We start from the raw sequence: 26177 nt of genomic DNA on the forward strand, positions 1-26177 counted from the left end.
CATCAAACTTGGTGTGGCAGTGTTTGTGCACTTATTTTTCGGAGAGCAAATATTTCTCCAGCAAGCATGGAGTGACTGATTAAGCAAGCATTTAGTGACTGATTAAGAGGCTTATGTGCTTTGTGAAAGCATTTCTCAGCCACAACAGCTGTCTTATGGAAATATTCATTCTTCATGTACTAGAGCATGACACACAGCAGTTGGCTATTTTATTATTATTAGTAGTAGTAGTAGTAGTAGTGGTTCATTGATAACATTTAAAATATACATGTTAAATAAACAATTAACAGCTGATTGAATCCTAATTCTGTCCATGAGTTAAAATAAACCCATAATATCTGATATGAATAAACTTTTAATAATTGTATTTATGCTCATTATCTGATTTAATCGCGAGCGTAATAACCATTACCCACTTTAAACATTTAACTTTTCAATAAACACCAATTAATACAATCGATAATTATTCATTCATTCATTCATTCATTATCTCTAGCCGCTTTATCCTTCTACAGGGTCGCAGGCAAGCTGGAGCCTATCCCAGCTGACTACGGGTGAAAGGCAGGGTACACCCTGGACAAGTCGCCAAGTCATCACAGGGCTGACACATAGACACAGACAACCATTCACACTCACATTCACACCTACGGTCAATTTAGAGTCACCAGTTAACCTAACCTGCATGTCTTTGGACTGTGGGGGAAACCGGAGCACCCGGAGGAAACCCACGCGGACACGGGGAGAACATGCAAACTCCACACAGAAAGGCCCTCGCCGGCCCCGGGGCTCGAACCCAGGACCTTCTTGCTGTGAGGCGACAGCGCTAACCACTACACCACCGTGCCGCCCACAATCGATAATTACTTTGTTCAAATTCCTAATAGTTAATTAATTTGAACGAAGCTAGTAAATATTTTAGGTACAGGGACTAATGTCAAACATTAGTTTTACAAATATTAATTACAGAAATAAGGTTTAATTATAAGGGAGGAAGTAAATAAGGAAATTTACTTAAATAAGGAAATAAGGAAGAAAGTAATGACAAGAAAAAGAGAAAAAAGAAAGGACAAAGAAAGAAAGAAAGAAAGAAAGAAAGAAAGAAATTAGTTTATTATATCAAGTGTTTTAACACAACCACTGAAAAGAAAAGAAGAAAAGTGGGATATAACATAGAAAGTTGTTGCAGTGTAACAAACAAACCTCTCATCTCATTATCTCTAGCCGCTCCATCCTTCTACAGGGTCGCAGGCAAGCTGGAGCCTATCCCAGCTGACCACGGGCGAAAGGCGGGGTACACCCTGGACAAGTCGCCAGGTCATCACAGGGCTGATAGACACAGACAACCATTCACACTCACATTCACACCTACGGTCAATTTAGAGTCACCAGTTAACCTAACCTGCATGTCTTTGGACTGTGGGGGAAACCGGAGCACCCGGAGGAAACCCACGCGGACACGGGGAGAACATGCAAACTCCACACAGAAAGGCCCTCGCCGGCCCCAGGGCTCGAACCCAGGACCTTCTTGCTGTGAGGCGACAGCGCTAACCACTACACCACCGTGCCGCCCCACAAACAAACCTAAAGAAAGAAAGAAAGAAAGAAAGTGATTAGTTTATTATATCAAGTGTTTTAACACAACCACTGAAAAGAAAAGAAGAAAAGTGGGATATAAAATAGAAAGTTGTTGCAGTGTAACAAACAAACCTGAAGAACAAAAGAAAGAAAGAAAGAAAGAAAGAAAGAGATTAGTTTATTATATCAAGTGTTTTAACACAAACACTGAAAAGAAAAGAAGAAAAGTGGAATGTAAAATAGAAAGTTGTTGCAGTGTAACAAACAAACCTGAAGAAAGAAAGAAAGAAATCAACACTACTCTTGAATTCGACCAATCAAAACGAGGAAAGTGCTGGAGGGGCGTGGTCTCTTATTAAAATACGGGGCGGGTTTTGGGTGTGTTTGAGGGGTGGGACTGGAACTCGGGGCGGGGCTTCGCATGGAGTCTTATTAGAACTCGGGGCGGGGTTTAGGGGTGGGGCGTTGCAGTTTTGGCAAAGAAGGTCCGCTAAATTCAAACTGTGGAAGAGAAGCGGTGTTGAGTTTGGGGGTTTTCTCACCGCGCGGTGCAGTGAGCAGTGTAAGAGCAGGAGTCTGAGGTAATGCGGTCTGTGTTTCTCTCATTAATGTACAGGATGAAGTTATGTTTGGTGATAAGTGAGTGTTTTTAGCCCAGTAGCTGTTAGCAGTGTAATGTAATGTTAGTGAGCGTTTCTGTGTTTGTTTCGGCGTGTTGTGGAACTCGGTCATAAATCCACAGCTGCACTGAGAACATCTTTCACCTAATAAATAAGTTATACCTCACTAATATCTATACTGTGCGTTTGTTCAGGACTAATCTGTCCAAACTTCCTAAAACAGCGCGAGTTTATAGGTTTTAGAGTAATGCCGCATATATTTTATCTAATTTATTACTCTGACATTCAGAGAAAATGCTCTGAAGATGTTTTGTGAGAAGAAACTGTTTCCTACATTGAAATACACAAAGAAACAAAGTGCGCATGCGCAGAAAGCGGAGCACCCATGAGGGCTCAGGGGATGATGGGAGTGTTGGTGGAACTCTTCAAGCTCTCAAACCAGTGCTTCTCAAAATCAGCTCTGGTTTCCTCTCTCTCATTTTTATACCATACACACACGTTTATTTTTTATGGAGTTCCTTTAGTTATTTGTCTGTTTAACTAGTCACTTTAAATTCAAGGGTTTAATTGAAGGGAGTAACTTTGATTTTGACATTGGTGGGGACACAAAAGCGATCCAAGGCAGAGCTTCTGAAAGGTGTGGGATTTTTTTTTTTCCCCCCATTAGCAATCATAATTTCATGTCATGCAGATCTTATAGGTTAACGAGGGCAGTTGTGGCCTAATGGTTAGGGAGTTGGTCTTTGGATCCCAGGGTTGCAGGTTCAAATCCCACCCTTACATCCATGGCTGAAGTGCCCTTGAGCAAGGCACCTAACCCAACATTGCTCCAGGGATTGTAACCAATACCCTGTACCCAAATAGTAACAGTAAGTTGCTTTGGATAAAAGGGTCAGCTAAATGTAATGAAAGTCAAGGAGGCAACTTCAGAGTTCTCAGCTTTAGACCGTATCAGCGGATCATCAGATTAACGTTTTTAAAACGATTAGCGTGCACACAACACCACCAATACACGATTTGCGTGCACATAGCAACGCCAATACACGGATACGCTCGGCTCCGCAGGCATCCTGCGCTCCAAATCACTCCGCCCTGAACAGCGAGTGCCCTCTGGAGGGTGCGCACTCCGGCCCTGCGCAGCTCACACAGCGCGCGAGTGAAGTGCACAAGCCACGATTCGGGACTGAGCCGCTGTGTGTGTGATCCCAGCGCATATCACTTACCACTTGCAAGTGGAAGGATGGCAAGCCTAAAGACAATCATAACTACACAATGGGCAGTATTTGCATCAGTATTTGCAGTATTTTCATACTTTTATACTCTTTAATGAAAGGTGATACAAGGCGGAAGTCCGCGCCGTTTTTCAGCAGTCGCGTCACATGACCAACGCCAGCGAATCAGGAAGGTGGATGTCACAGTGACGTTGTCCAATGAGACGCCAGCTAGAGCTCAGCACAGCATATCCGCGTATTCTGAATGTTTACACAGCACCGGAGCTGACACGATCTGGATTGAATACGTGGACGCTGGCGGATTCCCGTTTCCCGGCGTTTCCAGGCGGTTTAATGTAAACGGACAGTGCATCCGCGAAGAAAACGAGACAGATACGGTCTAATGTAAACGTAGCCTTACTCATGCAGGATGTTAAGGGCTGCAGAAGTGCAACATACTGTCAATTAACATACATCAAGAACATTGAAACACATAACTACAACATGTAAATACACATAAATGAAATGTAAATTTCATTTATGCACTGCGCTTACATTCTTGACTTTGAAGAAGAATGAACAAATGTCTCGTTTCTTGGGAGGGGAGCCGTCATCCATGATACTCAAGTCAGCATGCGAGTCGAAGGGCAAACATGCATGGACATCGAAGTCCAGCTCAATTTGTAGGCTGACAGAGAGTGGGGGGTGCGTGGGGTAGGTCAGGTGTGTACGTGTGAGATACGGGGGGTTGATGGGCGGGTAGTCACGGCTGCTGTGGGAAGTGTGCTGTTTTTATAGCAGATGGAGTGACAGCTGGGATAGCCAACCATGTAAGTTAGCGAGAAACAGGTAGCTAATCAGAGAATGATATCTACGTTAGAGGGGGGATTATTAGCAGTGTCATATATTTAACCCTTTGTGTGCCATATAATCATTGCTCAGGTTAGGACATCGGTTTTATTGATCGTGATTACACAGTAGCGGCTGAATATTGGTAGGGACACGTCCCTAGCGTCCCTACCCAAAATTACGCCCTAGGTTTAATCCAAACCTCCACCTGTTCCTTTAGTGGAAACTTCAGGAATAAAAAGCTCCACTGAAGAGTCCAGGACCCCAAATATCCATGGGTTATGGATTGTCTATCTGTGAGCCCGGACCTTGGCATGCTGGTTTCTTCATCATTTACTCTCATGTCTACTTTCATATTCGAGAAATGTTTCAGCATATTTTCATATTCATTATTTTATGCTGATTTTTTGTTGTACTGAATCAGTCTCTCAAAAAATCCCAGTGGATGAATAGATTTAGTTATATGTCCATTATTGCTGAGCTCTTGCACTAGAACAGTCTCATGTGTATTTTCATAAAAGCATAACTCGTGTTATAGCAAAAACATAAAACTAATTACCCTATGCAATTTATTACAGATTAAAACCAATTTTTTTTGTTTTGGTTATGAACAATCTCCCATGGGTTACTGAATAAAACTGGTCCGATTTGATTGATTCATAATTTTAACATCATGGTTGAAGTGTCTTTTGGTCTTTAAACCACCAAGTTTCTGGATTTACCATCAAACTATATTATCATCACCCTTACATCTGGGCTTCTCAAACATTTTTGGAGACAGTAAACAAACCCAACAATTTTTTTTAAAGGTTCTGACTGCAAAGTTGAATTCTGGTCAAAATGTTCTATTTCTGTAGCTGTTGGAGTTTCGAGATGTTGCACTGCTGCGCACACACACACCGTGTATTCTGTATGTAAATGTTTTATTGGGAGAAAATGAGTCCCGTGTTTTACAATTCCAAAGATGGCAGAAGCAAGTGAGCAGCAAAATCACATGACCACCATGGGGTGTGTCTGTTTGACCACCTTTAACCAAAACAGGTCAGTGTGGACAAACATGGCAGACTCTGCTCTCCTTCCAGCAGAAAAGGAAAACCTGATCTTGATCTTACAGAGAAAGGAACAAGAACACACAAGCAGTCACAGAGAAAATGTATAGTTGTCTTTTTGTTTCACAAATCTATTCAACTACAAATTACATCCCTGCGACTCAACTCTCCAAGGTTGATTCAGTGTCAATGTTTTCTTGGTAGCGTCACTATCTTGGTGTGATGCAGTTCCATAGTTGTGCTAATTAAAGCTTCTCACGTTCGGGTGTTTCCTGTTTCCGTCAGGCTGTGCTGTTTACCTCAAGAGGGAGGAAACCGTCCCAAAACGGAGAAAAGCAACCCTCGGGAGGATCATCAAAATGATCACATCTCGTCCATATGCAGGGCTCGAAATTAACTTTTTTTTTCTTTGTGTCCCCCAGTGGTCCCGAATTCTGTGTTGTATTGTCCCGAATGGAAGCAATAGTGTCCCCATTTTTTTCCTCTCTGAAATAACCAGTGGTTAATATTATCATATGAAGTTACTATTATATTTGTAACTATGCGATTTTGAACCCTTTATATCATTTTTACAATAAGTCACAAAACACAAGTGACACACGTCCTATACATCATCTACTTCAAAATTAGTTATTGCATTTTCAGCTTATTAAACTTTGGCAATCTCACTGTATGAATAGATACCGTTTATTTAAAGGGGCCAACTAGCTCATTCAGAAAATGTTTCAACTCCCTACATCTGGAGTACACTTTAGTTGAAAATAAGACCCCTTTTATGTTCATTTCATCTACTTGTACCTTGAATATCTGTTGGCATATATAAGGCCAACTTATCATTTTCACCATTACCGTTATCCATTTTTATGTAATATACCTGTTGCCCCATTCAGAGATGTTTTGAAAGCATCAATAGATGAAATGCCCTTGAGCAAGGCACCTACCCCAACATTGCTACAGGGACTGTAAAGGCCAATTTATGCTGACAACCCAGTTCTCGCAGACGGTGTCGCAGACAGTGTCTGCGTAGCCCCCCCACCTTCGCAGACGCTCTGCGCGCACCTCCCAAAAATTGTGACCACCGCAGAAGCCTCGCAGACAGCGCCGCAGACAAGAGGGCTCTGATTGGTCCACTCTACATCCGCTGTACACGCACTTCCGCTTCCCTGCTTTCCCGGTTTGGTTTGTTTTCACGACCGGCATTTTTAAAAACACGAGCGAAGATGGAGCAGCACGAAGAGCGGTTGATTGAGGAAGTACGTACATCTATACGACTCCAGTTCTAGTCATTATAAAAAAAAAAAAAAAAGTTCTAGTCATTATAAGTAACCGGAGGATAAACACTCCACTAACCACACCCACCAACTACTCCTAGCGACTTTGCGCCCCCTTGCGTTGTGGCAGTGAATAACATTGCGCACGCCTATTCCCCCGCTCAACAATAAATTACAACTGTCTGCGAAAAGCTATCTGCGAAAGCCTTGTCGCAAGAGCATGCAGAGGCCTTTACACTGTAAAAAAAACCGTAAAGTCACTTTGGATAAAAGTGTCATAAGTGCAAACAAAACAATGTAATGCAAGTTTTTTTATTGTAACCTTTAGTCATAGAAATCATTTACATTATTTACAGTGCTTAATTTCATTTTCTTTGACCTAGAAAAATTTCCCATTCATTTCTATGGAATTATTTGAAAAACTACACACATTTTCAAACATCCGCTGCTCTGGCATGCTTTCACCTAGAGACATGATTCAAACTTTAAAACGTAGAGAAACTTCTCCTCTGTGGATCTGGCATTCAACTTTTTGCTAGGTTCTATACTTTTGGCTCAGACCCAGCTCAAACACCATGTGGGTTCCTGGAGAAATTCCGGCTTTATAATGGGTGTCTATTGCGTTACACACCAGTGGAGCTCGTTAAGTTAGAGTGTAGAGAGCTTGGAAAAATAGCTCAAACTTTCTCATTTAAACTGTGTTTTCAGCCCCAATTTTCACTCTACACACATAATTTTCTCAAAAGTAGTAGCCACACTTGTCCTGATTCACACAATGTGTCTACCTACACGATAGGACTTGCAGTTTTTGAATGAGAAGCCTGAAAGTGAGGAGAGGGCAGGCGCGCAGCCCCATAGACTGCCATTATAAACGTGGCTGCGCTTTGACTGTTAAATCAGAAAAGTCACTCGTTTTTAACTCGCTCTAGTGTCCTCAATTTTTACAATACAGACAAAAAAAGTACATCAGTGTGTTCAGGAGACCCTTGTGGCACTCAATGTGAAATAATTTTGTGAATATCTCCTTCCGTGGGCGACACGGTGGTGTAGTGGTTAGCGCTGTCGCCTCACAGCAAGAAGGTCCTGGGTTCGAGCCCCGGGGCTGGCGAGGGCCTTTCTGTGCGGAGTTTGCATGTTCTCCCCGTGTCCGCGTGGGTTTCCTCCGGGTGCTCCGGTTTCCCCCAAAGACATGCAGGTTAGGTTAACTGGTGACTCTAAATTGACCGTAGGTGTGAATGTGAGTGTGAATGGTTGTCTGTGTCTATGTGTCGGCCCTGTGATGACCTGGCGACTTGTCCAGGGTGTACCCTGCCTTTCACCCGTAGTCAGCTGGGATAGGCTCCAGCTTGCCTGCGACCCTGTAGAAGGATAAAGCGGCTAGAGATAATGAGATATGAGATGAGCTCTCCTTCCGTTTTCGTGTAAACCCCCGTTGTTTGGAGGGAGCGCTCTGACGGAAAGCTGCCCTTTTTGTGTGCCCCTCCCCCACCCGCGCGCTGAGCAGAGACACACAAAAATACAGTCCAGCTCAGCTCCGGCAACTGTGACTGCTACGCGCACTGCATCACTCTCACGATTTCCCCCGGGGGAATTGTCGTCTCTAGATCTATTTTTTTCTATTGTCCCGGGATTGTCCCAAATATGATAATTTTGTGTCCCGATGACATTTTTTATGGTCCCCGGGACGTCAGGACACCGTTAGTTTCGAGCGCTGTCCACATGATCTTGTTCTTGCAAGACATGGGAAAATTCCATGCACAATCTCTTTTTTTTTTTTTTTTTTTTTTTTTTTTTTTTTTAAATTTCAGGTGACTTTGCCGTCAGCACCGTTAAACCTCTCACTCGTTATGCAAATGTGTACAATTATACACTGTATGCCCAAAAGTTTGCTGTAACAGACTTTCTGGACAGTCGTGTGCTTCTTACTTTTGCACCAACAGATTGTGGTTCACCACACATGATGGTCAGGTGTCCACAAGCTTTTGGCTATTTATTAGAGCCCTAGAGGTTTTATAAACAAATAACCCAATGACGGTGCACATTAGGTCCAAGTAGACTTTATTTATGGACTTTTCTTTTAACCAAGTTTCTTATTGGTACATGTACACAACTTGGCATTAGAGCAATTCCAGCGTTATGGACGTGACACTTGAACTCAAAATGGCAACAAATGACCCAGTGCATGTTTTATTGTCTCCCAGTATTTAAACAGGTGTTGCATATTTTAAGGCTGTACCATACTGGAGAAGTGATAGAACAAGAACAATTCCCATAGTACATCTAGGGCATGCCAGAAAATGCCAATAAAAGATGCGTTATGGATGTGACAGAAAAAGTATCACTTTTCTTGGGTGACTGTACATTTTTATCAAACTCTGTGAAATTGTAAACCTAATGTCGAAATGGAGAGATCCATTTGATAGAGGGGTCCAAGGTGAATATTAAAAAAATCTTTGTTTAAAATATTTATTTCGTGCAGAGTTTCGGAAGGAAAAGTCAGCGTTATGGATGTGACAATTCCGTTATGGATGTGACGCGTCTGAAATAGACATGGCATATGTTTAAAAAATCAGCAATTTAACCACCATAACCCTTTGAAAAACTCTCTAAATATCAGCTAAAACTATCAAAGTTCTTAAATAATATTTAGGATGGCTATTGTTTTGCTGTTTTGTGGATTTTAGCATAGATTTCTGTGGCTTGTGGCAATAATATAGAATTGTACATGATCAAAGTTGATTTTAGCTTGGGGTTTACATTATAAGAAAGAAAGACTGACAGTGACAATATATTAGGTTGGTTACAAATTGGTTCAACTTATTCACATCTGTAAAATACAGGCCTAGGTGAGATCTCTGGGAGTGGTTTTGATGTATTACATGTTGCTTTATTTTTGCATGGTGAGGTTGACATTTACATGGAATTGCCCATTAGATGAAGACCTGGAGATATTGAAAGTTATATTAAACGGTCACATGACTTTCCAACACTTCTTTTCTTCTTTCCCATGCCAGTTCTCATCATGTCATCAGCGATTGTGAACGGCCTGAGCTCCACGGTATCTGGGATGTGGCGTTCGCACAGCGTTCTCTCGGAGTCTGAGCCCGAGAGCTCTCCTGAGGCAGCACAGCAGTTTCGAAAGCTCCGCTCGTCCAGCTCGCTCAATTCCCTGCGCATGTCTCTGAGGAAGAGACTTCCTCTGAAGACTGTGCAGCCCACCACCAACATCCCAGAGGATCCAAACAGCGAGGTGTTTCAGAAAAGCAAGAAGACGAGCGCTGTCACGCAGATCAAGCGCAATGCCAAGAACACCATCGGCAACGCTCATCAGGTTAGGTTCTATTCAGATATCAGTGTTCTAGCTCACTGCGAGTCATCATGTGTATATACGGTGGTGTTTGAAAGTTTGTGAACCCTTTAGAATTTTCTATATTTCTGCGTAAATATGACCTAAAACATCAGATTTTCACACAAATCCTAAAAGTAGATAAAGAGAACCCAGTTAAACAAATGAGACAAAAATATTTAGGCCTGAAATTAACTTTTCCCTATTGTCCCAGAACTGTCCCAAAAATAAATTCCAACTGTCCCAACCTGGTTTTCAGGAAGTATGTATTACAACAACAATAAAGCTGAGTCAGAGTACAGTATTGCTGTGTAAGCTAATTGTCAATTGAAATCAACTCAAATTCAAACTTGTCTTGTCCGGTTTATTATTAGACTTGTGTCTACAAATTTACCAAAGACAAACCAAACATGCTTTCTTTTCAAACGTTCTTCCCACTTGTTACATAGGATATATGTGGAGTCTACTACTTGTCTTGGGTAAACATTTATAAAGAAACATACATTACACTAGTCTAGAAACTCTGGCTTAGACTTTCCACTTGTTACATTGGATGCAGCAAGTGGTCCCTGTAATCTATGTGGACTCTGCAGTACTATTAATACAATATATAAATGTCTTTGGTAAACATTGTTTAAATAAAAAAAAAATACATTTTCTTTCTTTGAGAATTGTCCTCTGCGCCATGACCCAACATCACAACATACTGATATATTTCTGTTTTTGGCAATTCCACTCGTCATTTTGCGGGAAACTTGGCGAAGCTTACCAAAACTCATGAGGTAGCTCGAACTACACCATACATTACTGAGCTTTGCCGGTTTACCATATTTGGCATTGTCAGCTGATCTCCCGAACATCACCGAGCTCACGATTCTTTACAAAGATCGTCCGGAAAGCGTGATTCAGGATGATTCGTGCTAGGGAGTTTTACTGAACGTATTCCGGAAATATCCGAACATTAAACAGTTGCAGTTTGCCATATTTGGAGGATGCCTTGATTGGCTGGAAGCTGTGATTGGTTGAATGTTGTTTACATGGATAGAATGTCGGTGAACTGGCGGGAAAGTGATTCGCACGCGCGCTGTAATAGTGCTGAATACAGATCAAAGGCGATGGGCAGGGTCACGGATCAGCGCGTCTCTGGTTCCCACGCGCGCTGTAATTGCAGAGCACGGATCAAATTCGGGGGGCTTTTTGGGAGCCGAAAGCTGGGTCGCGCGCCTGACAAACATGAAGGGCCGACATTCTGATGTTGATTATTTTTCCACTGTCCCAAAAATGTCCCAAAGTGATTTTTAGTTGTCCCGGCCTAAATTTTAGTGGCCATCGGGACACCGTTAATTTCGAGGCCTGAATATTATACTTGGTCATTTATTTACTGAGGAAAATGATCCAATATTGCATATCTGTGAGTGGCAAAAGTATGTGAACCTTTGCTTTCAGTATCTGGTGTGACCCCCTTGTGCAGCAATAACTGCAACTAAACGTTTGCGGTAACTGTTGATCAGTCCTGCACACCGGCTTGGAGGAATTTTAGCCCGTTCCTCCGTACAGAACAGCTTCAACTCTGGGATGTTGGTGGGTTTCCTCACATGAACTGCTCGCTTCAGGAACTTCCACAACATTTCGATTGGATTAAGGTCAGGACTTTGACTTGGCCATTCCAAAACGTTAACTTTTATTCTTCTTTAACCATTCTTTGGTAGAATGACTTGTGTGCTTAGGGTCGTTGTCTTGCTGCATGACCCACCTTCTCTTGAGATTCAGTTCATGAACAGATGTCCTGACATTTTTCCTTTAGAATTCGCTGGTATAATTCAGAACTCATTGTTCCATCAGTGATGGCGAGCCATCCTGGCCCAGATGCAGCAAAATAAGCCCAAACCATGATACTACCACCACCATGTTTCACAGATGGGATAAGGTTCTTATGCTGGAATGCAGTGTTTTCCTTTCTCCAAACATAACGCTTCTCATTTAAACCAAAAAGTTCTATTTTGGTCCATCCGTCCACAAAAATTTTTCCAATAGCCTTCTGGCTCGTCCACATAACCTTTAGCAAACTGCAGACAAGCAGCAATGTTCTTTTTGGAGAGCAGTGGCTTTCTCCTTGCAACCCTGCCATGCACACCATTGTTTTTCAGTGTTCTCCTAATGGTTGACTCATGAACATTAGCCAATGTGAGAGAGGCCTTCAGTTGCTTAGAAGTTACCCTGGGGTCCTTTGTGACCTCACCGACTATTACACGCCTTGCTCTTGGAGTGATCTTTGTTGGTCAACCACTCCTGGGGAGGGTAACAATGGTCTTGAATTTCCTCCATTTGTACACAGTCTGTCTGACTGTGGATTGGTGGAGTCCAAACTCTTTAGAGATGGTTTTGTAACCTTTTCCAGCCTAATGAGCATCAACAACGGGTCATTCTGTGCCAACTCACCTAAGGGTCCCTAGGTCACCCCCTCAGATTTTGCTGGAAAAATTCCTAAATGTAGATCTATATGTTTCTACACTCTCTGCAAAGTATTAGCTTTCAATTCCTCATAGTTTCCGAAAAACAGGCCTTTGAAATTTGACCCCCAAAAAGCTAAATTTGCAAAACGTGCTTTCTTCCAACTTCAGGAGCTTATAATTTTAAAATGGATTAAACCTGGAAGCCAATATTGCAGATATTTACTAACTGGCATCCAAATGTTTCAATTATGCCATCAGTTAGCCTCTGGGATGCTTATTTATCACTCTATAGGAAGCCAAAAATGGTTTTTCGGCCAAAATGAGCTAAAATAGGATGTAACTATAGGAGCTATTCTGGAAAAATGGATCAACTCAGACTTTTCTCCTCATAACAGTAATTATATGGTCATTATCTGTTCATAGGTACATTTTTTCCAGTATAACACTGTTAGGTGATGAATTACAAAAGTTTTAACATAAGCCCATCTCTCCAAGGGCCCAAAAATAGCCCATTTTTGCCCCCCAGTTTGACCATGTGGTGAGGGGTTCAGGATCTTCATTTTTTTTCTAATTATTCTCTCTTATAGGATGTATCTACTGACCAAATTATTTTAACGAACACCCATGGCTTCATATTTAAATAAATTTTTATGTACACAAACGTTATTTTATGATTATTCCATTTTTCTCATATCAGCTTATAGGCCTGAAATGGAACCATCCTGGACAGAGGTACTACAGAGTTTTATAAGCTGCCATAAAACAGTTTAGATTGTTGTATCGGAATACCTCTAGAAAATGTTTGAGTAGCATCTCATTTCTTTACTACATACAGATACACACATGTACACTCTATAATATAGTGTACGTGTGTATCTGAGAGGGATACACATTCACACTTACGTTTATACAATAGTCAATAATTGTTACATTTGTTTAGCATAAGAATATTATTAACTAACGTTTTCAACACAAATATTTTCGCACTGAACAATAAACTGTATAACCTCCTGTAGTACCTGATTCAACTCGTTATCCATCCTTTTTGCAACCAGTGCCTCGCGATGGAGGATGCAGTGTGTGGCCACTACATGCGGGGCCTTCTGCTTAATGAAAGCGGTCACTCCACTGATCTTCCCGGTCATTGCCGCGGCTCCGTCCGAACACACCCCTACACAACGGGTCCAGTCCAATCCGTTAGACTCGATGTAATCGTCCAAAACTTGAAAAATGTCTTTCCCAGTAGTTCTTCTTTCAAGTGCTTTACAAAATAGTATTTCCTCCACAAATCTTTCCTGTGAAATAAATCTGATGTACACAAGCAGTTGGGCCTCAGTGGATAAATCTGTGCTCTCATCCAGCTGAAGTGCGAAGTATTCGCTGGCGCTCACCTGCTCCAACAGCTGAGCAGATGCGTCTTGAGCCATGTCTCCAATCCGTTGGCTCACGGTGTTATCAGAGAGTGGGACAGCATCGTGTGGTTTTTTTTTTTTTTTTTTTTTTTTTGGCAGCATCCTCACCAAGCAATTCTCGGACAATGTCTTTGGTGGCTGGTAAAATCAAATCTTCTCCAATTGAGTGAGGTTTTTTAGCACGAGCAATGTGGTACGAGGCTAAAAATGATGCCTTCAGGGCCCGCTCAGGGACAGTAGCTTGCTGGGTGAATGCAGCAGATTGCCTGACCAAATGCTCTTCTTTGCATCTGAAGAAATCTACTGTTTTTTCGGCATCTGTCAGATGTTTTTGTACCAAGTGACGCTGAAGTTTCGAAGGTTTTAAGCACTCGTTTGACAGGGTCTCCAGACAGAGGATGCATTTCGGGCAATCATGGCCATTTTTCTGTATGGCTGTAAAGCCATACTTGATGTATGCTGCCTCATATTTTCGGATTTTAGTTGGCCAGGACTTCTTACGTTTTTTCTTTTCATAGCAGTGTCCTCCACAGCAGGGCTGTTGGTTTGTTCCTTCGGTCTCTTCTTCAAAAACCTGTCCATTTTGCGCTAGCAATACGCTAGCTTGAGGAGCAAAGCAACTTGATAAATGGCGCAAACCGCAACGTCACAGGCAATCGGAGAGATGAGCATGGCAAACAAAGTTTCGATTGACTCCCATTATAATCCTGACGGCGCTTTTACTACAAAATCAGAAATGTCACTTGTTTTCAACTGGCTCTATTGTCCACATTTTTTTATACTAGGGACAAAAAAATTACATCAATGTGTTCATGAGAGCCTTGTAGCACTCAATGTGAGAATTTTGTGAATAGCTCCTTTCATTTCCGTGTAAATCACCGTTGTTCGATGAGAGGGAACTCTGAGGAAAAAGCGCTCTTTGCTTGTCATATTGTGTCTCTGCCCTGCACCTGAGCACCGTTACCAAGGCGACGCGCTCCACTCAGGGAGCAGAGAGGGGAGGGGCTGCTCTCTCTCTCTCTCTCGCGCTCTCTCTCTCTCTCACTCTCACTCTCACACACACGGGAGGGAGGGGCTGCTCCCTCTCAGAGAGAGACAGGCTTGTAGCCTCATGGCAAGTCACACATTCACACAGTTCAGTGCAGCTCCTGCAATGGCGACTGCTACGCGCACTGCATCACTCTCACCATTTCCCACAGGGGAATTGTTGTCTCTAGTTAATAATTATATTTTATAATAATGATTTAAAAAATAATTACAATATATTTAATAATAATTATTTTAAAGTATTTTTTTCCGCAATTTTTATCGTCCCTCCAACTGTCTGAGGCCCCCCTAGCGCCCCCTGGCGGCCCCCCAGGGGGCCGCGGCCCCCAATTTGAAAACCACTGCTCTATGCATGTATACAAAGACAGTCATTTTTACCACTTTTAGAAAACTCCTTAATGCCATTTTCATCTGTCCTGACTCTTAATATCTCGTATTAAAAGGTGCATAATGTTACATCTTAGAAAACAGATCTTGAACATGCTTAAAGTCATGCTGTGACAGTTGATACTGACGTCCTCCAGATTTTATGTCGGGGGGGCCTCAACCACACAAAGAATGTCCAGACAGACCGGCTGACTCTGCTGTCCCTAGACTGTCACTCCATCTGGTGGTGTATGCCATAACTAACATGACTTCAGTAAACTGTTAAAGTACTGTTGGACAGGTTTTTAAATAAAACTCCAAACATGTATGGATCATGATTGAAACAATATATTTATGAATAGCAAAAGTACTTAACATTATTACCAGTACTTTATGAGTAGAATAATCAATGTTGTCACATAACCTCACTTAGGACCTCTTCATAAATAATTACCAGTTTGGGCCAAATTACCATTTTCAGTTTCCCATAGATAGAAAACTAAGCATTCTTCAGGCATTCTCATTCCAGAATATGAAAATGTGTATGCCAGTTTATAGATCTGTGCAGTATCACTTTTCTATATAGTTCTGTTTCAGATTTATAAGGTCCTGAATATGACAAAACAGTGATTTATGAAAAAAAACGTTCATTTACATAAAAATTAATTTAAATGTGAAGCCATAGGTGTTCGCTAAAATAACTTGGTCAGTTGATACATCTTATAGGAGACAATATCAAGAAAAAATTAGAAGATCCTAAACCCCTAGCCACATGGTCAAACTGGGGGGCAAAAATGGGCTATTTTTGGGCCCTCGGAGAGATGGGCTTATGTTAAAACTTTTGTAATTCATCACCTAACAGTGTTATACTGGCAAAATGTACCTATGAACAGATAATGACCATGTTCAAGATCTGTTTTCTAAGATGTAACATTATGCACCTTTTAATACTAGATATTAAGAGTCAGGACAGATGAAAATGGCATTAAGGAGTTTTCTAAAAGTGGTAAAAATGACTGTCTTTGTATACATGCATATTATATAGTGTACATATGTGTGTATCTGTATGTAGTAAAGAAATGAGATGCTACTCAAACATTTTCTAGAGGTATTCTGATACAACAATCTAAACTGTTTTATGGCAGCTTATAAAACTCTGTAGTACCTCTGTCCAGGATGGTTCCATTTCAGGCCTATAAGCTGATAAATATGAGAAAAATGGAATAATCATAAAAAGTTTGTGTACATAAAAATTGATTTAAATATGAAGCCATGGGTGTTCATTAAAATAATTTGGTCAGTAGATACATCCTATAAGAGACAATATTTAGAAAAAAAATGAAGATCCTGAACCCCTCGCCACATGGTCAAACTGGGGGGCAAAAATGGGCTATTTTTGGGCCCTCGGAGAGATGGGCTTATGTTAAAACTTTTGTAATTCATCACCTAAGTGTTATACTGGAAAAAATGTACCTATGAACAGATAATGACCATATAATTACTGTGTTATGAGGAGAAAAGTCTGAGTTGATCCATTTTTCCAGAATGGCTCCTATAGTTACACCCTATTTTAGCTCATTTTGGCCGAAAAGCCATTTTTGGCTTCCTATAGAGTGATAAATAAGCATCCCAGAGGCTAACTGATGGCATAATTGAAAAATTTGGATGCCATTTAGTAAATATCTGCAATATTGGCTTCCAGGTTTAATCCATTTTAAAATTATAAGCTCCTGAAGTTGGAAGAAAGCACGTTTTGCAAATTTAGCTTTTTGGGGGTCAAATTTCAAAGGCCTGTTTTTCGGAAACTATGAGGAATTGAAAGCTAATAATTTGCAGGGGTTGAAACATATAGATCTACATGTAAGAATTTTTTTCAGCAAAATCTGAGGGTGACCTGGGGAGTTTCCAGAAATTTAGGTGAGTTGGCACGGAATGATCCCAATGCTTTTTCTGAGGTCCTCAGAAATCTCCTTTGTTCGTGCCGTGATACACTTCCACAAACGTGCGTTGTGAAGCTCAGACTTTGATAGATCCCTGTTCTTTAAATAAAACAGGGTGCCCACTCCCACCTGATTGTCATCCCATTGATTGAAAACACCTGACTCTAATTTCACCTTCAAATTAACTGCTAATCCTAGAGGTTCACATACTTTTGCCACTCAGATATGTAATATTGGATCATTTTTCCTCAGTAAATAAATGACCAAGTATAATATTTTTGTCTCATTTGTTTAACTGGGTTCTCTTTATCTACTTTTAGGACTTGTGTGAAAATCTGATGTTTTAGTTCATATTTATGCAGAAATATAGAAAATTCTAAAGGGTTCACAAACTTTCAAGCACCACTGTCCAGTGGCCATTTTATCAAACCACAACTGTATCCCCTTTCTCAGATAATCTGTTAGTTAATAATGTTCCCACCTGACTGTATTTAATGGAATGCTCCAGAGTGAACCATACAAAACCGGATGTGACGCATAATTAACAAAGCCCAAGCTTCAACATTAGCTTGTTAGCAACAAGGTACGTGTCGAGCTGCATCACATCTCTGTAGAACGAGTTCTCTTCCTGTTTCTGAACATTTTTGTTCAAGCAAAGTTATTGATAACATTTTTGCTTATATAATAGGACCACTGTATCCACTGACTCACGCATGAACTACAATTGAACAATTCTCTCACACCCTGCTTATCGTCAATTTTAACACCGCGCGCTCACCTGCTTTCACTGTGGCTGTTTACTCCTCGCCTTATTTAAACGCCAGCTTCTGTTCGTTTGCTTTGCATTCGTCCTTATTTTCTATACCAATGCTCGTGTTCCTCATTTCTACTGTTGTGTTTTCATGCCTGGTGCTTTGTTACTCAGACGATCCTGTGTAAGGATTCCATACTTGTATCAGTCTCCAACTCAACCATGATAAACACTAAGCGAGAATAATGGAACACTCAGACTGAGACTTGTTTACTCAATCTTTATTATTCTGTCCACTGAATGTGGATATGAGCAATCACACGCTCTGACTGGCTACTCTACTACTCGGATATCAGCTCTTGTACCGTGAGCAGAGGAAAAACAAAATGGCGGCATGTGTTGCTGAACCAACTGAGGATGAAATAAAAACTCGACTTGAAAACAAAACCCCAAAAAAGGAACAAAATATATTTTTAAAAAAAATAATTATAGCATTTTTCACAACTTGCTACTGTCATTTTCACCGGTTTTACATTCTAAGCGGAAATGACTGTCAGACATTTTGTCTCATCTCATCATCTCTAGCCGCTTTATCCTGTTCTACAGGGTCACAGGCAAGCTGGAGCCTATCCCAGCTGACTACGGGCGAAAGGCGGGGTACACCCTGGACAAGTCGCCAGGTCATCACAGGGCTGACACATAGACACAGACAACCATTCACACTCTCATTCACACCTACGCTCAATTTAGAGTCACCAGTTAACCTAACCTGCATGTCTTTGGACTGTGGGGGAAACCGGAGCACCCGGAGGAAACCCACGCGGACACGGGGAGAACATGCAAACTCCACACAGAGAGGCCCTCGTCGTCCACGGGGCTTGAACCCGGACCTTCTTGCTGTGAGGCGACAGCACTTACCACTACACCACCGTGCCGCCCCCAGACATTTTGTATTTTTATTTATTTAATTTTTTTATAAATCGAATTTGCAAAAAATAAAAATGCTCCGTTTCTCAAAATCCAGTGAATGTGGATAGAATAAAATTTATTCCACTCAGTCTCATCGTGCATGACTTGTACTCAACTCGGTGCTATGCACCTCATCGGCTATCAGCTCATGTACGACTCCATTTCATGGAATAACTGTTAAACATTGGACACCTTAATGTTCCGGCTTTAGTGATTTACACTGAAGCAAATAAAGCTGGCATGAAACCACCAGTGTGTTGATGTCTTTTAAATAAACGTGTCACAGCAGAGTTTCAGTATTTAGGGTGACATTTCTGTGTAAAATAATTTCGCTGTTAAATAAAGCGTAATGACATGAATATAAACTGAAGTCTGAGACGCACCTTTTCATTCCAGTATATCGTTATAGGTTTCATTTTATTACGAGTTATTCTTGATATTGAGTTTTTTATACATGAAACTTGATCATGGTTTGGTATGTACATGGAAAAACAAGCTTTATATTTGGTTCACTTCTATCTGCGGTTTCAGCAGTCAGTGTTTTGGAATGTGACATGTCAATACGGCGCGCTCACTGTATCTGCTGATGTTTGTTTGCTTCTCATTTACGTCACCGCCAGCATCGTCACATGTAAATCTGATGGTTCTGATTCTCACTGGAGCCATAACAAGACTTACATAAGTGTTACTAGGCCAACAGGGGATGGGTTAACATTTCGACAAAACACTGTTGCTGTATAATCTCAAAATGACTGCTTCACCGTGAGTGGAAATTGGGTATCTGACTAAAGAACATGCACACAGCGTGAGTGACTGGGTAAAGAGGATGTTGGATGGAGAAGAGAAGCAGCTACGGGATCAGGGGTTGCATGATGCTGCCGCCACCACCATGCTTCAATATGCAGTGGTAATCTCAGGGTGATGTTTTTGGCTGACTCCACCACAACAGTGCTCGGAATGATCCGTCACGCGAATAATTTCTGGTTAACTTAGATTCTTCTGTACAAAACTGCTCTATATTTCTTCCTCAGAAGTTTCAAAAGAACATGCTGTCACGTGACGAGTGCCTGGTGAGGACGCCTGGCAGAATCTTGGAAGGAGAAGACAACGAGTTTGCTCCGTCATCTGCACGCACCCCGAAACGGCAAGCCATGACCCCCAGGCACACGCCAAGATCAGGCACGAAGCGTACTCCAGAACCCAGTGGGTCGGCTGTGAGGGCAGTGAAAACAGGAAGAACCAGGAGGCAGCTTGTACGCATGGCAGCACTCAGGAGCCCCTTTGCATCTCCCAACGTGGAGAACCGTCACAGGTGAGTCGCTCAAGGGTTGGGTGTCGAATGTATTAGTTATGGAGCATTACTTCAACTTTGTAAATTGAGGAGTAGAGTCGAAAGTTTTTTACCTGCAAGAGTCTGTGTAGTCTTTTACGGAGTCTGCTTTCTCCTGCCTTAGGCAGTTTGATCAAGACCTGGACGGTGTATCAAAAGGCCTCAGGAAGCTAAAGCGACTCTCTCAGGCCTTTGATGAAGTCATTGGGAGAGACGAGCGGTGAGTCAAGCGTGCTTCATTTAATACACTGTGATTTTAGGAGCTATAATGCAGAATGCTTTTTGAATTCCTGGTTCATATGCATATACCAAACATTTTAGCACAGTTCTGTCACCATTTTATTCCTCGCATTAAGCAGCTTAAAAGGGACCCTGAGAGGACTTTTTTTTTTAATAAACCTAGCTTTTAAATTATTATATAGGGAACCTTTTGAATCCGTCCTTCTGCATCTTTTCAAAGGAAATGGGCTTTTTAACTTTAGAGCTCAAAATAGCTGCCTTCTTACGTAGTAATATAATAGACCATAAGCGTATTCAGTGTTTCAGAGTCCGTGTTAAAGGAACAGTCCACTGTACTTCCATAATGAAATATGCTCTTATCTGAATTGAGACGAGCTGCTCCGTACCTCTCCGAGCTTTGCGCGACCTTCCAGTCAGTCAGACGCGCTGTCACTCCTGTTAGCAATGTAGCTAGGCTCAGTATGGCCAATGATATTTTTTGGGGCTGTAGTTAGATGCGACCAAACTCTTCCGCGTTTTTCCTGTTTACATAGGTTTATATGACCAGTGATATGAAACAAGTTCAGTTACACAAATTGAAACGTAGCGATTTTCTATGCTATGGAAAGTCCGCACTATAATGACAGGCGTACTAACACCTTCTGCGCGCTTCGGCAGCGCATTGATATCTGAGCTCCGTATCAATGCGCTGCCGAAGCGCGCAGAAGGTGTTAGTACGCCTGTCATTATAGTGCGGACTTTCCATAGCATAGAAAATCGCTACGTTTCAATTTGTGTAACTGAACTTGTTTCATATCACTGGTCATATAAACCTATGTAAACAGGAAAAACGCGGAAGAGTTTGGTCGCATCTAACTACAGCCCCAAAAAATACCATTGGCCATGCTGAGCCTAGCTACATTGCTAACAGGAGTGACAGCGCGTCTGACTGCGTCTGACTGACTGGGAGGTCGCGCAAAGCTCGGAGAGGTACGGAGCAGCTCGTCTCAATTCAGATAAGAGCATATTTCATTATGGAAGTACGGTGGACTGTTCCTTTAAAGCTGAGAATTTTAATTTGTACAATTATTCATTTAGCCAAAATGTAGTTCCCTGGCATGTAAACTGTTGGTGCAGAGGGGGTGGCCATTATGGACAACTGGAATTTTTTTTGTTCCTCTTTTAGTGAAATTTTCTATATTATAGAGGTTATGTAGTTTAACAGTGTAAATAAATTAAAGCAACTTTCTGAATATTTCAGCTTTATCGGTGAAAGATTTTGTATGAGGAAAATGATTGTGTCTAATCCAGTGTTGTAGTTGAGTCACTAAACGTCGAGTCCGAGTCCAGTCTCGAGTCCGCAATGTTCAAGTCCAAGTCATTTAAAGAAAATTGAGTCGAGTCCGAGAACAAGACTCCATCTGCACCATGTGAGGGTGGCTGTTGCTGCCTTTATGTGAAAGCATCTCTGCTACTGTGTCGGACTAACGTTCCTGCTCGACTGCCCTGTTTTAGTTAACGGGCTACGGAGATAAAGCTTGTTCATCACTCAGCAAGCCCTGCCCACTATCAACAGGGCAAATAACATGAGAGGGTTAACACTAGCTAGTTAATTGCTCAGCAAGCAAGCCCCGCCCACAATGAACATAGCACGTCACTTCCTTCTCTGGGTGGAGTCTCGCCAAATGACGATTGAAGTTCGAGGTTGTCCCCGTCGTCTCCTCGATAGTTCTTCTACGTATGGAACACATGCTGTAGCAGTGCATTTTAATTTCTTTCCCCCTCTCCCCTCTTCTCCCACTGCGCGAGAAGTCTGTATGGGCAAAGCGGACAATCCTAGGGGCGGTCTCTCCAGGCATTTTCGTGCCATTAATGTTAGTTTGTTCCTGAATGTGATGTATGAATTCTTTCATGAAATTAGTATAAAAATGTAGATATAAATATTTTGGGGGGGGGGGGGGGGAATAAAGGGAAAAAAATCAGAGTCCTTGTCTCCAATTTACAAGTCTGAATGCAGTTAATGCATGAGTCTGAGTTATCAGTGCTCAAGTCAAGTCATGAGTCCTTAAAATTGGGGTGCGAGTTGGACTCGAGTACTACAAGCCTGGTCTAATTATTGAATTCATTACTTAAAAATTAAAAAAAGGAACGACTGTGGCATAATGGTGACTCTACCTCAAGGAAGATGTCCATCAAAAGTCAGTGACCTGGTTAAAGAGGGAATTAGACAGAGAAGTAACCAAGAGGCCAACGTTGTTAAATAACCTGGCGCTACCACCACCATGCTTCACTGCAGTATGATTTATTGTATGTATAGAAGTGATGTAGCTTAAATTTTGTTTAAAGCAGCTGTTTGAATATTTGGCCATGAATTATTCAAAGATTTTGGATGAGAAAGACTTCCATTACTTGTTGGTGTCCAATGTGTATTGAATGCGGCAGCGAGGCCAATTTGCAATGTTGGACGCTTTAATCACTTCACTCCACTGTTTGGTCTCCACTGGTTACTGATGAGTTATAGAATTCAGTTTAAAATTTTACTTCTTGCCTATAAAGCTTTAAATGGACTCGCTCCTGCATATATAACAGAACGAGTAAAACACAAAACTGCTTCTAGATACAACCGAAGATCTCCTGATGATAAACTTGCTTGTTACCCAATGTAAGGACTGTAGCTACTCTGGGTGACGGATTGTTTACCGTCATGGTACCCAAACTATGGAACGGTTTGCCTTTGTTTATCCGAAACACCACGGATGTCGACGCTTTTAAACGTGTTCTGAAAACTCATCGATTCAGAGAGGCATATCGCTGCCAGTAGAATCATTTTATTTTAATGTTTATTATGGCATATTCAGTTTTCACTTTCTTTACAATTGCAGCATTAGTTGGATGTAATTGGTATATAATGTACATTTAAGTGAAGTTTGTGTAATTTTTAGTTATTTATTTATTATGGGCCCAGGTCGGGCACCGTGCTTTACATGGGCCGAGCTGTATGCAGGTGAGCAAAACCTATTGTTTGGGTTCTGTCTGTGTGGGGTACGGCATTTGACCCAGGTGTAAGACCGGTTAAGAGCAATTCCAGCGTTATGGACGTGACACTTGAACTCAAAATGGCAACAAATGACCCAGTGCATGTTTTATTGTCTCCCAGTATTTAAACAGGTGTTGCATATTTTAAGGCTGTACCATACTGGAGAAGTGATAGAACAAGAACAATTCCCATAGTACATCTAGGGCATGCCAGAAAATGCCAATAAAAGATGCGTTATGGATGTGACAGAAAAAGTATCACTTTTCTTGGGTGACTGTACATTTTTATCAAACTCTGTGAAATTGTAAACCTAATGTCGAAATGGAGATATCCATTTGATAGAGGGGTCCAAGGTGAATATTAAAAAATCTTTGTTTAAAATATTTTGTATTTCATGCAGAGTTTCGGAAGGAAAAGTCAGCGTTATGGATGTGACGAAATTCCGTTATGGATGTGACGCGTCTGAAATAGACATGGCATATGTTTAGAAAATCAGCAATTTAACCACCATAACCCTTTGAAAAACTCTCTAAATATCAGCTAAAACTATCAAAGTTCTTAAATAATATTTAGGATGGCTATTGTTTTGCTGTTTTGTGGATTTTAGCATACATTTCTGTGGCTTGTGGCAATAATATAGAATTCATGATCAAAGTTGATTTTAGCTTGGGTTTTACATTATAAGAAAGACTGACAGTGACATATTAGGTTGGTTACAAATTGGTTCAACTTATTCACATCTGTAAAATACAGGCCTAGGTGATATCTCTGGGAGTGGTTTTGATGTATTACATGTTGCTTTATTTTTGCATGGTGAGGTTGACATTTACATGGAATTGCCCTTAACTATCCCCGTGTCCGAAACCACTCACTCGTTCACTACTCACTATATAGGGAATCTCTATATAGAGGACTATATAATGAGCTCATTGATCAAATGAGTCGCGACATTATTTGCATCATTGCTGTCGCACAATTAAAACATGCTAGATCAGTCGGCTAGTGGATTTTCAAAATAAATACACGCATGTATTTTTGTGATAAATCCATAATATACTGAGCGTATTTCCTACATTTAATAAATACGAGGTACTTTACATCTGCTGCATCTTTCAGTTCTTTTAAATCAAGGCTGAATACTTTCTTCTTTGCCACTGCCTTTTATTAAATCACATTTGAGGCTTTTGATTTCAGCATGACTGCAATGCATGATGGGATGTGTTGCTTGGTTAGTGACCATCAGTTGTACGCTACTTTTCACAATGCATTGTGGAATACGTTGAGTGCACTAGATAGGGTGTAATAATTCTCACTATACGTTCGAACAGCACTACAAAATGGCGACCTCACTATATAGTCCACTATGTAGGGAGTGATTTCGGACACGGGGTATATTTTATTGTAATTTACTTCCTGTAATGCGTGTGTGAGCATACTCAATGTAACACGTACTTTAAGTCAATAAAATTCTCATTTGTATAATTCTTGGGATGTACATCTTATAACGTAAAGTGAGTGGGTTTTTTTTTTTTTTAAATGCTTATTCATTGACTTACTTTACATTTATATTCCTGAGCAAATCTGGACATAATGCTGAATTAGGGTGGGGAGAAACATCTAGGTTTATGATGGATGACCGTTATGCAGGCCTCAACGTTAACTTTTGCCCTGCAGGGCAAGTGGCCTCAAATTTTGCCCTAAAATTGCGGTATTTTGCCAAGTTTTAAGTACACAGTTCAAAGCAATACTGATATGCTTTCTAGGAGTATAACGGAGTTATTTAGACAAAAGTACATGTATTTATTTATTTAATATAAACATTATTTTTAAAAACACTTATTTCTACAACAGAAGAACAAGACAAGCCCTGAAAACATGAATCATAAATCAAGATTATATATGTAAGACTTGCATACGGTACAAGTACAGCTGATAGATAGATAGATAGATAGATAGATAGATAGATAGATAGATAGATAGATAGATCTCATCTCATTATCTCTAGCTGCTTTATCCTGTTCTACAGGGTCGCAGGCAAGCTGGAGCCTATCCCAGCTGACTACGGGCGAAAGGCGGGGTACACCCTGGACAAGTCGCCAGGTCATCACAGGGCTGACACATAGACACAGACAACCATTCACACTCTCACACCTACGGTCAATTTAGTCACCAGTTAACCTAACCTGCATGTCTTTGGACTGTGGGGGAAACCGGAGCATCCGGAGGAAACCCACGGGGAGAACATGCAAACTCCGCACAGAAAGGCCCTCGCCGGCCACGGGGCTCAAACCCGGACCTTCTTGTTGTGAGGCGACAGCACTAACCACTACACCATCGTGCCGCCAGATAGATAGATATAAAATTTATTTCATACAAATGCAGCTGCTTTTTTTTTTAAAATGGCGTTTAGGATGCAAAACACACTGTTTCGCCTATAACAATTACCAGCAATATTGCAAAGATGAATTTATAAAACTAAAAACATGATCCCTCCCTCCTCCCATCAGCTTCACTTCACATGCTTGATGGGGTAAGATATATTTATCTATGGGGTAATTCACTATGTAAATGATATATATTTACTGTAGAGGGTGTGGTTTACTATTTGAGACACAAAGGCATGTCTTTCCATTCACTGAATGTACTTACCACTACCTTTTTTACATATACATGTGGACGTCCTGAAGTCAACCTGGGAAAACATAGAGGGCACCAGCGACCACTCGTAGTGA

General features: G+C 41.2%; 1 protein-coding gene across 3 annotated transcripts in view; it reads left to right on the top strand.

Moving 5' to 3' along the window:
* Positions 1 to 2047: 2047 nt before the first annotated feature.
* The window catches only part of LOC132895636 (uncharacterized), a 29720-nt gene continuing 5590 nt past the window's right edge, over positions 2048 to 26177 (top strand). For all 3 annotated transcript variants that reach the window (XM_060936417.1, XM_060936418.1, XM_060936419.1), the window contains exons 1-4: positions 2048 to 2156; positions 9590 to 9906; positions 19891 to 20171; positions 20314 to 20409. In XM_060936417.1, the coding sequence (XP_060792400.1) occupies positions 9598 to 9906; positions 19891 to 20171; positions 20314 to 20409 (686 nt within the window). In that variant the 5' untranslated portion in view covers positions 2048 to 2156; positions 9590 to 9597. The remainder of the gene's footprint in view (positions 2157 to 9589; positions 9907 to 19890; positions 20172 to 20313; positions 20410 to 26177) is intronic.

This window comes from Neoarius graeffei, chromosome 12 (genome assembly GCF_027579695.1).
Source record: "Neoarius graeffei isolate fNeoGra1 chromosome 12, fNeoGra1.pri, whole genome shotgun sequence".
Taxonomy (NCBI): Eukaryota; Metazoa; Chordata; class Actinopteri; order Siluriformes; family Ariidae; genus Neoarius; species Neoarius graeffei.